The following is a 17178-nucleotide window of genomic DNA, read 5'->3' on the forward strand; positions in this document are numbered from 1 at the left end:
TGTTAGCATCTGTTTTTTCACAGATCTTGGGGGAGGGTGCCCCATCCAGGAATTTATCGTGAGCCATTTGTATTAATTCCACTGGATATTAATAGAGGGTTTGCTGTAGTGGAGTAACCAGTCATGGTTCCTTTAAAAATGCTAATCTCCCCGAAGCCAACTCCTATTTAATCCCCATTAGCTGGTCATGCCAAATGCGTTTCGGGGCATGGCCCTTCAAGTCATGTGACATGACAAGCCAATGGGGATTAAATAGGAATTGGCTGCGAGTAGATTAGCATTTTTAAAAGGAACCATGAGTAGTTACTCCACTACAGCAAAACCTCCAATATCCAGTGGCATTAATACAAATGACTCACGATAAATTCCTGGATAGCGCAACATCCCCGAGATCCATGAAAAAACAGATGCTAACACCATCAGATTTGTAACAGAGCGTAACAGCAAATATAGATCCACCCAGAATAAACAGCTGTTCTGCCTTTTACCACTGGTTACCATCAGGGACTCTGTTAAGGCTCTGCATAGTCTCCCGGTCCCAACATGAGTTGGGTTCACCCTCCTCTATCTGTGTATGGTTGTCATTGACTGTATGCATTTTTATCACACCTCCCCTGGTGTGTTCATCCATATAGCTGCTTATTAGGCACAAGTAGTACACTAAAATTTTTCCCATTGCTACATGCTAAGTGTCCCAGTTTCCTGGTACTAGACTTTTTTTGTTGTTGTCATCCATTGAGACTCACCTCTGCCCCTGCTCTCCCCTCACTGGCTGATTGGTAGCAGCAGTTAACAGCAAACGCTGCTACCTCGACATCTAGTGAGGAGAGACATGTTGCTCTCGGGCACAACACTGAATCGAGATCAGGCACGGATAAGTATAAGAGGGGTGGGGGGAAGCTGCACAGAGGATTTTTTTTTTTACCTTATTGCATAGCATGCAATAAAGTTACAAAAAAAAATAAAAAAAATAATCTGCCTTTAGAACCACTTTAACAATGGCAGTTCCCATGACAGGGTAGAGAAACAGAAATTCAGCAAAACAACTTCATCAGAGAACATGTGCAACAAGAGCCTTGTAGAAAAGGTTTAAATCCCATGCTCAGCGTTTCAGCAGTCTGTCTCCCTTGTGCAGGGGATTCTTCTCATTTCATATATGGTCACCTATAAAGGGAGTGAGAAGATAACACTACAGTGGGGACACAGGCAGGACTAAAAACCTGCGAGGTTATGACGCCAACCCTCTTCCCTAAAATTCCACCACACAAATTTCTACACTATGAAGACTCTCTAAAAACACTAATGTTCTAACATGAAGATACTACGGGGTCTATTTCTGAAAAAAATAAAAAATTGCAGTGCAAAATGTCCCAAGCGTCCCCACAGTCATCACAAATAAATCCTGTGTAATAGGTTTACTTTCTAGGATCATCAGCTCAATCCAGTGGACATAAGTTTTTTTTTTTTTTTTTTGGTGGTATTTCATCCTTATGTTCACTAGATGAAGTTGACAATCATAGGAAGTAAACATATTACACAAAATTACAGGGATTATTCAATGAAGGTTGTGCAACTATTTTTTCTTTTTTTTTTTTAAAGCAAACCCCAAAAGCATTACATTAATACGGCCAGATGCACACACATGAACCAATGCCATTTTAAAAATACATCCCAACAACACTATAGGGTTTTTTCCATAAAGGTTTTTCTATTCTACCTCATACTCACTCATTTTTCCACATTGGTCAACTGCGTCAAAAGAAAAAGAACACCTGATTGCAATTGGTAAAATCTCTAAATTTAAGCAATAGGTGGAGTATGTACAATTCAAATTTTAAGTGCATTTCCATTATGATGCACAGTTTTACAGAGTAAGAACTGCCATTACATTTGTGGAAGTTTCCATGCAATTCAGATTCAGCAGAAAAAGTCATAAATATGGAGCACACTAGCCAGTAAGATTTTCCATCTTCCTTTATGCCAGTCCTTGCAAACTTTGGAGGGGGGCTACAAAAACAAAACCCACACACCCCAACCACAGTGCAAGACATCCATCGCTAAATAAATATGTTGCCCAATTCTTGTGTAAAGAATTATAAAAAATACCAATGCTCCAAATATTTTTCCATGTTCTCACCTTCTCTAGTGGTTTCCCATTCACCGCCCTCCTCGTCACTGTCTGGAGTTCTCTCTTTAGTAATTTTGATATCTTCCTTTTCTCTGTGTCTTCCCCTGGAAGACTCTTTCTATAGGAAAAAAGACAAAACATGGTTGAACCATGCATGTACCGTTACATGTCCATGCAACAAATGAACACTGCCACAACACACATCTAGAGAAATCAGTCTACGTTGTATTAGTTATATACACATGGGTGCGTTTGACTTAATGTAAACCAATAATAAACCTGTGCGCAGAGCAAAAAATAATTAAGTGAAAACGAGCAGTGGATTCAAAAAACATAGGCAGGTGATTTTACATGCAAATCTTGACTATTCCTGGTCCAGGGTATTCCTGCCCCATCCCAAGGCTGGCCATACACTAGTACAGTGATGGTGAACCTTGGCACCCCATAAGTTTTGGAACTACATTTCACATGATGCTCGTGCACTCTGCAGTGTTGAGCATCATGGGAAATGTAGTTCCAAAACATCTGGGGTGTCAAGGTTCACCATCACTGCACCAGTAGAATTTTGTCCAAAAATTTTCATTTTAAGAATGTTTGCGTTTCCAGTCAGTGAGCTCCAGGGAATGATAAATAAAAAAAGATTTTTGATTTAAAATCAAATTTGTTTTAATAGAATCTAAGAAGAAAAAAAATGATGTGTGGGTTTACATGTGTACGTGCATATAAGTCAGGGGAGGGTGCCTCAATTTTTGGGGGGAGGATTTTTTACAAAAAAAAATCATTTTTCCCATAGGGGACAAAAAAAGTCCCCTGTAATAATTTCTTTTTGAAAACCAGATCTTTTTAAAGAAGACATTCAGGCTCTAAAAGACTCTGCATATCTCCCCTGAATGTGACGCAACACACATCGCACTGCATTACATTCTTCCCAGGCCTTGATAACGAGCAAAAGGAACGTCATACACATCACATCCAGGTCAGCAACAAGAAGGGGAGAACAGTGGACGTGTGTCTCTGCTCTCCCCTCTACACGGTGGCACGTGCTATGTCGATCCCACTCATTGATTGGCCAGCAGAGCCCGGGATAAATAACGGGGTGCGGGGCACACGCAAGGTGTGTGGAAGCATTCAGACAGCAAGCACCAAGATGCAATTTCTTGTCGCCATGGCAACCTGGGATTTGTCGAGCCCTGCTCATAACAGACTTTTTTTTTTTTTCACTTGAATAAAAAAAAAAGTAAAGGGGCAAGGCGTACTGTACACGTACTGTACTTTGCCTACACACACACACCTCATATGTACTAGCTTATGGCTCTGACATCCATTAACAGAAGCAGAGGCACCCATCAACTACATCAGCACCATCCACTTTCACACTGCTGCCACCTTCCTCAACATGCCTGCCTTCCGAGGTAAACACAGGCTGTAAAAAACACTATTTTACTGCGGCAGGTCGGCACGATCCCACGAACCACTGTAGCTATACGTCAGCGATCAGGATAGCAGGCACGTGTGCACCACCCGCGCCCGATGCTTGTGGTCGACGGTGGCGAGCATGAGAGGGAGAACAGGGAAGTGTGTGTGTGTGTGTGTGTATAATATATATACACACACACACATACATATATATATATATATACACAGTGGTGTGAAAAAGTGTTTGCCCCCTTCCTCATTTCCTGTTCCTTTGCATGTTTGTCACACTTAAGTGTTTCGGAACATCAAACCAATTTAAACAATAGTCAAGGACAACACAAGTAAACACAAAATGCAATTTGTAAATGAAGGTGTTTATTATTAAGGCTGGGTTCACACCGCTGCGGCGGGAGAACCGGATGTGATTCGCACAGCAAATCACATCCGATCTCCGTAGCGCTGCGAGTTCAGCCATACAGATAGTATGGCTGAACTCGCAGCGGTCCCGCAGCAAACTCGCACGGGACCCTTTTTTGGGTCCGCAACGGAATCGGATCGCATGGGGGTTCACACCATGCGATCCGATTCCTGTGCGAGTCGGCAGATCGCACTGCGATATGCCGACGGATCTGGGGGTGTCATTAACATAACATTGACACCCCCAGCCGTCCGCATAGGGCAGTGTGAACTGCCGGCGGGAGGTATGCGATGCGGGAAAACGCCGCGGATTCGCGGCGTTCCCGCATCGCAGCAATGTGAACCTAGCCTAAAGGTGAAAAAAAATCCAAACCATCATGGCCCTGTGTGAAAAAGCGATTGCCCCCCTTGTTAAAACATACTATAACTGTGGTTGTCCACACCTGAGTTCAATTTCTCTAGCCACACCCAGGCCTGATTATTGCCACACCTGTTCACAATCAAGGCATCACTTAAATAGGAGCTGCTTGACACAGTAAGGTCCACCAGAAGATCCTTAAAAGCTACACATCATGCCGAGACCCAAAGAAATTCAGGAACAATTGAGAAAGAAAGTAATTGAGATCTATCAGTCTGGAAAGGGTTATAAAGCCATTTCCAAAGCTCTGGGAATCCAGCGAACCACAGTGAGAGCCATTATCCACAAATGGCGAAGACATGGAACAGTGGTGAACCTTCCCAGGAGTGGCCGGCTGCCCAAAATTACCCCAAGAGCGCAGCGACGACTCATCCAAGAGGTCACAAAAGACCCCACAACAACGTCCAAGGAACTGCAGGCCTCACTTGCCTCAGTTAAGGTCAGCGTTCATGCCTCCACCATCAGGAAAAGACTGGGCAAAAATGGCCTGCATAGCAGAGTTCCAAGGAGAAAACCACTGCTGAGCAAAAAGAACATCAAAGCTCATCTCAATTTCTCCACAACACATCTTGATGATCCCCAAGACTTTTGGGACAACATTCTGTGGACCGATGAGACAAAAGTGGAACTCTTTGGAAGGTGTGTGTCCAAGTATATCTGGCGTAGAAGGAACACTGCATTTCATAAAAAGAACATTATACCAACAGTAAAATATTGTGGTGGTAGTGTGATGGTCTGGGGCTATTTTGCTGCTTCAGGACCTGGAAGACTTGCTGTGATAAAAGGAACTATGAATTCTGCTGTCTACCAAGAGATCCTGAAGGAGAATGTCCGACCATCTGTTCGTGTACTCAAGTTGAAACGAACTTGGGTTCTGCAGCAGGACAATGATCCTAAACACACCAGCAAGTCCACCACCGAATGGCTGAAGAAAAACAAAATGAAGACTTTGGAGTGGCCTAGCCAAAGTCCTGACCTGAATCCTATTAAGATGTTGTGGTATGACCTTAAAAAGGCCGTTCATGCTCGAAAACCCTCTAATGTAACTGAATTAGGACAATTCTGCAAAGATGAGTGGGCCAAAATTCCTCCAGGACGCTGTAAAAGCCTCATTGCACGTTATCGCAAACGCTTGGTTGCAGTTGTTGCCGCTAAGGGTGGCCCAACCAGTTATTAGGTTTAGGGGGCAATCACTTTTTCACACAGGGCCATGATGGTTTGGATTTTTTTTCACCTTTAATAATAAACACCTTCATTTACAAATTACATTTTGTGTTTACTTGTGTTGTCCTTGACTATTGTTTAAATTGGTTTGATGTTCCGAAACACTTAAGTGTGACAAACATGCAAAGGAACAGGAAATGAGGCAAACACTTTTTCACACCAATATATATATATATATACACACACACACACACACACACACACACACACACACACACAAATCCCTGCTCTGTTCTGAGAGGAGTGACAGTGATCGTGTGTTCCTATTTGCTAGGAAACACGATCCGTCACTTCCTCTAGTCCGTCTGCTCCCCCTTTAGTTAGAAACACGTAGCTGGAACACTTAACCCCTTGATCGCCCCTAGCGTTAACCCTTGATCGCCCCCTAGGGTTAAAAATAAATAAAATAATCGCAGACCACCGCCATTACGACGGTAGTTAAAAAAATAAAATGCTATAAATCTATCCCCTATTTTGTAGATGCTATAACTTTTGCTCAAACCAATCAATATACGCTTATTGTGTTTTTTTTCCACCAAAAATATGTAGAAGAATACATATCGGCCTAAACTGAGAAAAAATTTGCTTTAACAAAACAAAAAATAAAATAAAAAAAAAAATAAAAAAAAAAAAAAGGGAGGGGGGATATTATAGCAAAAAGTACATAATATTGTCTTTTTTTTTTTCAAAATTGTCGCTCTTTGTTTATAGCGCAAAAAAATAAACAGCAGAGGTGATCAAATACCACCAAAAGAAAGCTCTTGTGGGGAAAAAAAAAGAAGGAGGTCAATTTTGTTTGGGTGCAGCATCGCATGACCGCGCAATTGTCAGTTAAAGCGACGCAATGCCGAATCAAAAAATGGCCCGATCGTTCAGCAGCCAAATCTTCCTCCAGGGCTGAAGTGGTTAAAGACTACTTCTATATAAATATCTGTTAAAATTTAAAACTTCGTTTTTAAAAGGTAAAAAAATATAAAATAAAGGATGGAAATATAAAGAAGATAGAGTATTAGAGTTTTAAGCAAACAATTGCCACCAACCACAGAGGATTGGGAATGTCTCCACTACACCAAAACACTACAGATTAGAGAAACTTGAAGCACAAGTTACTCTTCGCTAAAAGATTACTCATACCCGGGAGGGAGAAGCTTGTTCCTCAGCAGAGCGTTTTTGTGGCTCCGTCTCAACCTCTTGGCGCTTGTTTTTCATTCGCTCACGGAGATCTCCAGTTGGCCTATCTGGTGACCTGTGAACACAAATTATTAAAATGAACACTATAAACCTTCAAAATTGTATTAAAATTTTCAACACTATACCCCAACATGACGTTTGTGTGTGTGTGGCTTACAAAGACCAATTCAAGAAAAAAAGCGTAGTGACGCTATACCAAAATAAAATTTTTTAAAACTTTCCACCATTAAAAATGTCTGTTCTAAAAAGTCTAAACCATGTGCATAAATGCATTAAGAGTGCTTAAAGTGGTTCTAATGGCATAAGGTTTTAACCTTAATGCATTCTCTGCATTAAGATAAAAAAAAAAAAAAAAAAAAAACCCTTCCATGATCAGCTCCCCCCTCCCTAATAATTCCGTCTCCTCTGTCAATCAAATGCTGTGCCCCTTCTGCAGCAGCACTGCTGTTGCTCCCTCTTCACTCAGGACACAGAGGCAGCAGCAGAAACCATTGGCTCTTGCTGCTGTCAAATCCTTAGAGGAGGGAGCAGAGAACAGGGTCATCCATAGACACCACAGGGGGTTGATTTACTAAATTTGGCGCAGCTGTGAATGGTAGCCAATCAGCTTCTAACTTCAGCTTGTTCAATTAGGTTTGACAAAAAAAAAAAAAAATAAATAAATAAAAACCCCCGGGAAGAGGATTGGTTTCTATGCAGCAATGCAAAAGATTTTGCACTCTTCGGTTTTAGCAAGACCCCTTTCACACTGGGGCATTTTTCATGCGCTTTAGCGTTAAAAAAAAGCGCCTGAAAGAAGCCGCAACTGCAATCCCAATGTAAAAGCCTGAGTGCCTTCACACCGAGATCCCTTTCACACTGGGGCATTTTTCAGGCGCTTTAGCGGTAAAAAAAAGCGCCTGAAAGAAGCTGCAACTGCAATCCCAATGTAAAAGCTTTCACACTGAGGCTCTGCACTGGCAGAGCGTCAAAAAAAAGTCCTGCAAGTAGCTTCTTTGCAGTGCTTTTGGAGCGGTGAATACAACGCTCCTAAAGCGCCCCTTCCCATTGAAATCAATGGGAAGCGCCTGAAAAACGCTATTGGCAGCAGCGTTTTGTGGGTGCTTTTAACCCTTTATTTGGCCACTAGCAGGGGTTAAAAGCGCCCCAATAACGTTTGAAAAACACTGGTAAAGCGCTGCTAGTTTAAGCGGCACTTTACGAGCGTTTTTCAGGCGCTAACATTGTGAAAGGGCTCTGAAAGCACTTGGGCTTTCACATTGGGACTGCAGATGAGGCTTCTTTCAAGTGCTTTTTTTAATGCTAAAGCGCTTGAAAAATGCCTGAAAAACGCCCCAGTGTGAAAGGGGTCTAAGTCAACCTCAATTTGTTTAAATCTAGTTACAACTGATAAAGAAGAGACCTGACAGGCATTGTGACAAAACACAGCTACTCAGCCCCCTCACAAAGATAAACAATTTATCCTGTGTGAATGGGGGTAACAAATATAAAAAGTAGGTGTTGTCCCAATGTGGCTGAAACTTTTCTCATATGTATTTTAACTTGGGTTTCCTTTTCCTCTTGGATTTTTATGTGCAGTTTATCATGGTAAAATCAGAACATCTTACACTGGCTTTTAAGAGCATAATATGTTACACTATAGTTTTAGTATATCAATCCCACACAGTCTAGCTTGTGAGCTTGCCCACACAAATGGGCAAGCCCTTAACACACAGTTTGCTATGAATGGCATAAAAAAAAAAAAAAAAAAAAAAAAAGAAGCAGACCAGAAAGCATCGGTGGAGGACTACCACTGAATACAACAGGCAAGTATAACATTGATTATTTTAAGAAAAGAAATATATACACCTTAAGTGCTGATTCACACCGATGCAGTGCAGAAAACGGAATGCGATTCAAACAGGAATCAAATCACATTCCTGTTCAAATCACGTTTCTTTGCAGTGCGATTAATTTTGTATTGCAAATTGCACCACACCCACACTGGAATCAGACCGCATGGGTGTTCACACCCATGGGATCCGATTCAGCCAATCGCACAGCAATAAGCAACCTGTATTTGGGGTGTCGGTTAACACTGACACTCATAGTGGTTCTCATGAACGGAGTGAGATTGATGCGGTGTGTGGAAAAGCACAGAAATCACTGTCAATCCAATCACATAAGTGTGAACCAGGACTTAGAACTGCTTGAAAGTAGACCTTGCCATAAAATGCAAGGTCCTTTAAAAACATCAGGTCCCATCTCCATCATAAATTGTAGCTTTACAGTTCACAGGAAAAGCCTATAAAAAGAGAAAAAAAAAAAAAAAAAAAGTTAGTACACATACTTTACCTCCAAGTTTCCTGATTAGAGGTTAATGACACGTTGCTTCCAGTGAGATCCCAGAGAATGCCGAGTAACAAAATTTCACAAGGAGACACTCCAGCTCAGTGAAGTACTAGAAGTACGCTACTTTTGGCAAACATAACTGAGAATTCATGACAGAAAAGTTTATATATTGAGGATAGTAAACTAGACGCACCTCTCAACTCAAGAAAAAGCAGTAATTTGAAAGGGTAAAAAAAATAAAATATACAAATTACCTTCTGTAAGATCCACTAAATCCTTTTCCTCTTGGTGAGTGAATATATCTGCAAGTATTACCATAAGCACAGTTTCCAGTTTTCATCCAATTACGACACTGCGTCTGTAAATATGGGAAGTATGGAATCAGATCACGTTTAGCTGAAATAAAAATAAAATGCTTTCGTTTAGAAAGGATTTCTGCTCTTACCTCTGCACTGCTACCAGTGCTAGGCCCAAGCCTCTCAAAAACACTTGGTCTACGTGATGTGCTATCCGATATGGTCTTGGTATTTTCTACTGTGACCTTCCGTCGAATTTTTGACATCTTGTTCTTTTTCTTAACTAGAAACATATCAAAAATGATTTTTGTAAATTCAGGACCAAAACACATTAAAACTTACAATGTGACGAAAAAAAATAAAAATACAAAAACAGACAGCTCACTATGAACCAGACAGGGAGGACTCGGCCAAGCAGCTCTACCTGCTCAGCAAGGGACCTGTCCACTGATCCACACTGAGCAGGCAGATGACAGGTCCGTGTCTGCTCCACTATGCAGAGCGGACTCAGACACAGCCTGCTCTTTTCTATGCGGCGGTCGCATGGATACAGACTGCCTGTCAGTTTCCATCAGACTGCCATCTGATCCTCTGGCATACGGATCCCCATCTGTCTGTTTTCAGCAGACTGGATTGGATGCCAGCAGACACAGAGCTATGGATGGTCCAATCAGGTCTGCCTGAAAAACTGACAGGCGGACCAATCAGTCCATCAGTGTGCCAATGGGCCTTATAGGGGTTATGCATTAATTTTGTGACTAATCAACACAATCATTCTTCTATCAGGTTTTTGCAAATGTGCTCCAGCCACAGATGTCAGAATGGCTGGTCTGTTACACTAAGACCCTATTCACACTAGGGCCATGGCCATGTTATCGCTAAAGCGCCTCTCAATTGAGGCAATGGGGCACTTTTAACCTCAAAAGGAGGAGTTAAAAGTGCCCCTGTTGCAGAGCCTACAAAATGTTTTTCATGTGCTTTTGGAAGAGCTGCCAATTCATTTCAATTGGCAGGGCGTTCTGGGAGCTCCCAAACCACCCCAAAGATGCTGTTCGCAGGACTATCCCTAACGTCCCGCAAGCGCACTGCCCCAGTGTGAAAAGTCACAATGAAATTAATTGGAGGCGCTTTACAAGTGCTATTTCTAGCGCTAAAACGTCTGAAAACCGCCTCAGTGAAAAAGGGGTCTTAAGATGGTCATATAAAATCTGTTTTGGCACACGAGTGGCTCAAAGATCTATGGTGGATTACATTAAAGTCTATCTAATTCTTGTAGTTTCACAGCTGTGCACTGTGGCAAACGAGAGGGGAGAGTGAAGCAAGTCCTGTGTGTCAGGGCCAGCCTTAAGCAGGGAAGCAAAAGCAATCTCCAAGATATGCAACAGAAGAAAAAAAAAAAAAAAAAAGACGCAGGTGCCTCCGAGTATGGACTGTTGCATATATAGTGAATCACAATAGTAAAAACTCACTTTTAAATTACTCAATAACAGGCATCTTTGGTGTGAAAAGGTTCAGTGATGCACTTGGTCCGCAGGGAGAGCGGTCCTGGCTGGTAAGATGGTGGTGTGTAGGAGGAAAGCCAAGAGAGGAGTGGAACTCTCCCTGGATCTCAGCACTGGTCGTGATGACATCACTGACGTGTTTGCAATGCATTTTCCAGCAGGCGCACTCGGACAGTGGGAGGAATACGTGCTCATTTCTCAAGCAGGTAATACAGAACTAGATGTGCAGTATGTGCCTGGTATGGACTAATTAAAAGTGAGTTTATACTATTGTGATTCACAATAAATGCAACAGTCCATACTCAGAGGCGCCTGCATTTTTTTTTCTTCTCTTAAATCCGTTTCGGACCAAGTGCATGTTTATCTCACGTCTACTAAGGCCTGGTTCACACCTATGCAGAAATGCACTACAGTCCATTTAACATGGTTTACTGTGGGACACGTTCACATATATGCTTTTTTTCAGCCGCTGCGTTTTTGGAAAGGGACAGGGACTTTAAATAAAATTCAATGGAGACAACGCAGAAAAGCATGTAGTGTGTATGAACCATTTTGTGTTTACTAAATCTGCCCAACAAACTAGCCAAAAAAAAAAAAAAAAAAAGAAGCAAAACACATCAATAAACTTGTGAAACACACGTGCAAAAACACTAAATGCACAGCAAAAAGGATCAAAAAGCAAACTGCATAGGTGTGAACCAGGCCCAACAGCATACACTGCCCCTGAGAATATTATCAGTTCTGTGAAAAAAATGTCTTCATGGTCACATCAGGTTTGTATACGCAGCCACCCTTTGGCTTTGAATTAGGTCAGCTTTAGAACTAGGGGGTGTCAGAAAAACATTATGTATACTGAAAATTGCTAAGGCCTGGCTCACACCTATGCAGTTTGTTTTTTGATCCATTTCTGCAGTGTATTTTGCACATGTGTTATTTTATGAGCTTTGCATTTTTTTTAATGCTTTTTTTTTTTTTTTTTTAGGGTCAATTTGTTATTGGGCAGATTAAAAAAAAAAAAAAAAAAAAAAAAAAAAAAAAAAACACAAAACGCACTACATGCTTTTCTGCACCATCTCCATTGAAGTCTATTAAACCCAAAAAGCGCCTGACCCTTTTCAAAAACGCAGCGGCTGAAAACAGATGTGAATGTGTCCCATAGGAAACCATGTTAAATGGACTGTATCGCGTTTCTGCAAAAAGCACCAAAAAAATTAAATAAAACGCATAGATGTGACCCAGACCTGAGCACACCTTTGCCCTATATTTACCTGGTGACCTTCTAATGCATTTCCTACTTGTACTATCTACTTATTGCTATTCTACAAAACATGAGAGGCATCACGCTGGGCTTTAACGTGGTTGTAAACCCTTAAAGACCACTTTGACCTACAGGAAAAGCCTATATAAAGGCTTACCTGTAGGTCCATGAAATATCTCCTAAACCTACACGGTTTAGGAGATATTTGCAAAAAGACAGGTACCGCTGTCTGCGGCGCATGCGCCTTACACAGCGGCGCGCAGGCGCACTAAGCATGCCGCTGCTAACGGCAATATGCCGTTAGTGGCGGCTCCCATTATGCTTTACCTTTGCAGGGAGACAAAGAGGAAGTAAACCCATCCAAAAAACTGTTTTATTTTCGGCACGTGCTGGAAATGCAACACTCCTATTGGTTGTGCTCTCAAACTGTTAAACCATGCAATGGCTGCTGTCATAACTGATTACATGTGCAGCATCACGGCAGTTGTAGATTAAACAGAGGCAAAGATGGCAGCATCCTTGGCTGAAAATAGAGGGGGTTTACTTACACCTTAAGGAAAAGCATCACAACCACAGCATGAGCACACATCTTTTGCAGTGGGAGCAATAAAAACATGGCACAGCCACATGTTTTAACCCCCCCCAAATGCAAATATAAACAAGTCCTAACATCCCTCATACACTTGCCTATGACGACTGCTATTTCTCACAAGATTTGGAGCTGACACTCCTGTTTTTCAGAGGGCTTGTTAATCCCTTTCATCCCTGCCTATTTTAAAATTATGGCTGTGCAGGAGAACTGTTCTGGAGACGTCCTCCCAGCATTGCGTCCTCTGGACACAGCTGAACACAGATCACTGTACTGGTCCTCTGACGATAACGTGATTGTTGTGATCAACCTTAGCGGATCACATGACAGTTGTACACAATAAAAGGCTTTGATAAATGTGTTTGTATACTATTAGGATGAGCTGAGAGTCATGATGGGAGTCATCACATGGTACAAAGCCAATAACAGCTCATCTGTACCATCTGATTAGCTGTGGCCAAGCACAGCGTTTCACAATAGTAAACATTGAATGAGTAGTTTTCATTCAGTAAAAAAAATGGTTACTTATAATTGTAAAAGTAATCTGTGTGTAAAAAAAGAAAAAATCCTGATCATATCCCCAGAGTAATAGTGTTACCATGGTAACACTGTATTGCTCTGGTCACTGTATGAAAAAAAAAAAAAAAAAAAAAAACAAAGGAAAAGAAAATGTAATATTTCAAATCCAGGTATCCCACTCTCAGGGAAAATCGTCGCACATTGTGCAGCAGTCTACGTAATGTCTGGCAAATCCCCCTCCAACTTTCAAAAACAATTTCCGCTGGCGGAACTCCGCTTTAAGTTACCATGCAGAAAGGCACCTGAGCTTACTCCTAGTTTACACTTGTGGCTGGTAGGAGGGGGGGGGGGGGATGCGAGGATCACTGCCAGCTTCTGGCAGGTTACCACTATGTTGTCTGGTGGCATTTGTACAGACACACAAATCCACCACACCTGCACACATACTAGGCTTAGTAACCGGTGTTAATTTTGGCAGCAAATTTCGTTTGTCTTAGGACTAAAATGTAATTTTAGTTTTAGTCCCATTTTAGTTCTGCAATTGTTTTAGTCGACTAAAACTCATTTTAGTTATCTAAACTCTAACGGGTGTAGTTAAATTATAATGCATTTCTCTACAATTTCCAGACTCATATACTGCTGGAGTGAAAAATCAAAATGTTATTTATGGTATTAAAGAGGGATTCCACCCGAAAAAAAATTATTAAAAGCCAGCAGCTATAAATGCTACAGCTGCTGACTTTTAATAAATGGGCACTTACCTTTCCGGGGGTCCAGCGATATCAGCAGCCGAGGGCGATCAATCACTCGGCTCTGGGCTTCTGCCGCCGCCATTCTCGGTGAGGGAATCAGGAAGTGAAGCTTTGCGGCTTCAGTTCCCTACTGCGCATGCGCGAGTCGCGCAGCGCAATGGGAATGGTCCGCGCTGTCTCTGGGCCCCCGTGTGTGTCCCATCAGACAGTGCGGCGGGAAAGTTAGAGGCATAGACTCCCATGGGAGTCTATGCCTGGAAGTGGGTGCAAATATCTGTCTTAGACAGGTATTTGCATCCCCCTCCCCCCTGAAAAAGGAGGGGGGGGGGGTTCCGATGAGTGGAAGTTCCACTTTAGGGTGGAACTCCGCTTTTAGTTATGAAATATGCACTACAGACCAGTGTTAATTCTAACGTCAAATTTTAATTTAGTTTTAGTCTTCACTAAAATGCCATTTTAGTTATCTCAATTGCTTTAATCATATTTTAGTCAACTAAAATGTTTTAGTTGACGAAAATAAACACTGTTGGCAACACACTGCTTCATGTTTTAATGTTTAATTCCTGGAGTTCTGCTGACGGCTCTGTTCACATCAGTGCAACCCCTGTTCTGCGAGTAGGGCAGCCCATTAATTTCAACGGGCAGCCCTCCCGGCAGAAACGTGGGTAATGAAGTTCTGGATCCTCCTTTAAAATTGCACTGCACAGAGCATTATGTTGCTGCGGCATCATGCAGATTTGCACCTGTGAAAACATGGCCAGTACCATTAAGAATTAAAGGCACCCCATGAATCTGCTAAAGGGTAGGGTGTTTTGCATATGGGTTGGGAACGTACACAACTTTGCAAGCGTCCATGACCCTCACAAGCGTGAACCTAGTCTAGGCTCCATTCACACTTATACAACGTGTCATTCAACTTTGGATATCAAAGTTGCACAAGTTGTTCCCCATTCATATATGTGTGACTTAAAGTTGCATCAACTTTAAAGTAGTTCATGAAATACTTTGGTCTGACTTTCACACAACTTGAGGGCCAAAGACTTGAATATTAACCCTCAGAAGTTGCATAAAAGTTGTACCCGAATGCTATACAATAACAATTGTCCATCACTGGTCAAAGCCAAAATCGTAACAAAGTTGCACTCCAAAGTCGGAGCCTTACGCTAAAACACACATCTATGTGTTTTTAGTGCTTCTGCAGATCCACAGAAATGCACTACAATCCATTTAATCTTGCTTCCTATGGGTCCCATTCAGTGCAGTTTCCTGCAATGTGTTTTTTAGAGAGGTGCATGGAGTTTTTGCACGTAGCATGGTGCATTTTCAGCTCTATACACTTCAATGGAACTGCATCAAAAAACGAATGAAAAACATATGAACATGCATTTTTTGAGCATTTTCCTGCATGACAAAAAATACAAAAATGTAATAAAAATGCACCAAAAGTGCGCATAGAAAAATTCAAAATGTACCACAAAAGAAAAAAAACATGCATAGATGTTAACCTAGCTTTAGGCCCCCCCATTTACACCTTTATGCTGGCCATACAGCAGCTGAAAATGGTTTGTTTTTCATCCAGTTAAAGGGCATAAATAGAAAAATTGGTTTTAACTTTTCAAACCAAAAAAATTTATTGTTTTGAACAGGTTGGAAATTCTACCAAACGATAAACTGAAAGGTTAAAGCGTTTGTCAACCCAAAAAAAAAAAAACAATAAACAGATCCTGTTCCCTTAAAGCATTTTATACAGCACAGTGCTTGTGCCGTGCCATTTGGACCCCTGCAACACCTAAAAATACCCATCTGATCCTGCCTGGCTATACCCTCTCCTTTGTAAACTGGCGATGGTGCATCATGGCTCCTGAGCCCTGACACCGTGGTCAGTTTATATGCTTCCATCATCCGCAGCCCTGTTCTGTCTCCTCTCTGCTCCTATGTCCCCCCCCCCCCCCCCCCCCATCTGCTTGTGTCAGCCCCCCCCCCCCCTCCATGCTCTCATATTAAGTACAAAATGCTCATATCCCCTCTGTAATATTACAATAAGTGCCCATGTCTGGGTAATAAATATGCTCATCTGTACCACTAACACATCGGCTCCCAGCAATCATGTGACTCCTCAGCTGTCTATCTCCTTTCTATCGCCTACTGGAACTGTCAGCCGGTGTTCTGATGAAAAATGCCCTCCGTTGAAAAATGTCCCTGATGAGTCTGCGCATGAGCAGTACACAATGCCACTCCAGCTATGTGGATCAGCTGGCATGACATCAACATGCTGCATGCGCTGATCATTGAAGGCAGCATCCGATCTGCTAAGCGCCGAGGGAGACTAATTGTCAGATTCTGCCTCGCTATTGCGGGGCGGGTTGTGTTGAAGGGTGAGTTTCGTGTGGGTTTTAAACTCGCCCTTAGACACAGCCAAAAGCCACTATTTAACACACTCAAGCCACCGTGCAACAGACAGAAAACACGCCATTCAATACAGAAAAAAAAAAAAAACGCCCCGCAACAGTGAGGCGGAATCTGACAATTTCCTGCTCTCTCGGCGCGTAGATCGTCACATACTGCCTCCGATGATTTGCGTATGCGCCGTGTTGACGTCATGTCAGCTGATCAAAATATAAGCTGGAGTAACATATATACAGACCCATCGGAGGCATTTTTCGATGGAGGGCATTTCTCGATAGAACACCGGGCGGAGAAGAGAGAAGACACCCAAGAGCTGGAAGATGATATGTTATCGTTACAGAACTTATTGTAATATTAGAGGGGATGGGAGCATTATACATCAGTGGGTTAACAACCACTTTAATGTGTTTCTCACCCGAACTGCACTAGGCATATGTGACAAAACGAACCAAGAAAAAAAAAAAAAAAAGACTGAACAAATTATCAATCAGAATTCGGTTATTACATGAAGGAAAAATTGTTTACTCTCACGGCTGAGTGCTCCTAAATTGAAAACAAGTTTGAAGGATTTTTCGCGTTGTTTATGGCCAGCATTACTTAGCATGACTGCACGTTTTCACGTGACCCGCATAGTGCAGCATTTTGTGCACCGCGCCTGGCACATTTTATCATGTGTTTTTATTGGGTGAGAAAAGGCGCATTTGCGGCCTGTGTTTGAGGAGCCATTAACC

The 17178-nt window shown here is 42.1% G+C and overlaps 1 protein-coding gene across 10 annotated transcripts in view; it reads right to left on the reverse strand.

Moving 5' to 3' along the window:
• ZC3H13 (zinc finger CCCH-type containing 13) overlaps nucleotides 1-17178 on the reverse strand; it is a 119433-nt gene that overhangs the window by 100699 nt on the left and 1556 nt on the right. For 8 of the 10 annotated variants that reach the window (XR_013274616.1, XM_077483237.1, XM_077483234.1 and 5 more), the window contains exons 2-5: nucleotides 9571-9704; nucleotides 9380-9483; nucleotides 6738-6849; nucleotides 2138-2246 (exon numbers count right to left, since the gene is read on the reverse strand). Coding sequence is in view for 9 of the 10 variants with exons in the window: in XM_077483237.1 (XP_077339363.1) it covers nucleotides 2138-2246; nucleotides 6738-6849; nucleotides 9380-9483; nucleotides 9571-9687 (442 nt within the window). In the remaining variant the exon portion in view is untranslated. Of the gene's footprint in view, nucleotides 1-2137; nucleotides 2247-6737; nucleotides 6850-9128; nucleotides 9265-9379; nucleotides 9522-9570; nucleotides 9705-17178 lie in introns of those variants that run through there. The other 2 variants (XM_077483235.1, XM_077483230.1) reach the window with 2 other exon arrangements.

Source organism: Lithobates pipiens, unplaced genomic scaffold (assembly GCF_037356315.1).
Source record: "Lithobates pipiens isolate NorthernLeopardFrog02 unplaced genomic scaffold, aLitPip1_a1.2 Scaffold_16, whole genome shotgun sequence".
Classification (NCBI taxonomy): Eukaryota; Metazoa; Chordata; class Amphibia; order Anura; family Ranidae; genus Lithobates; species Lithobates pipiens.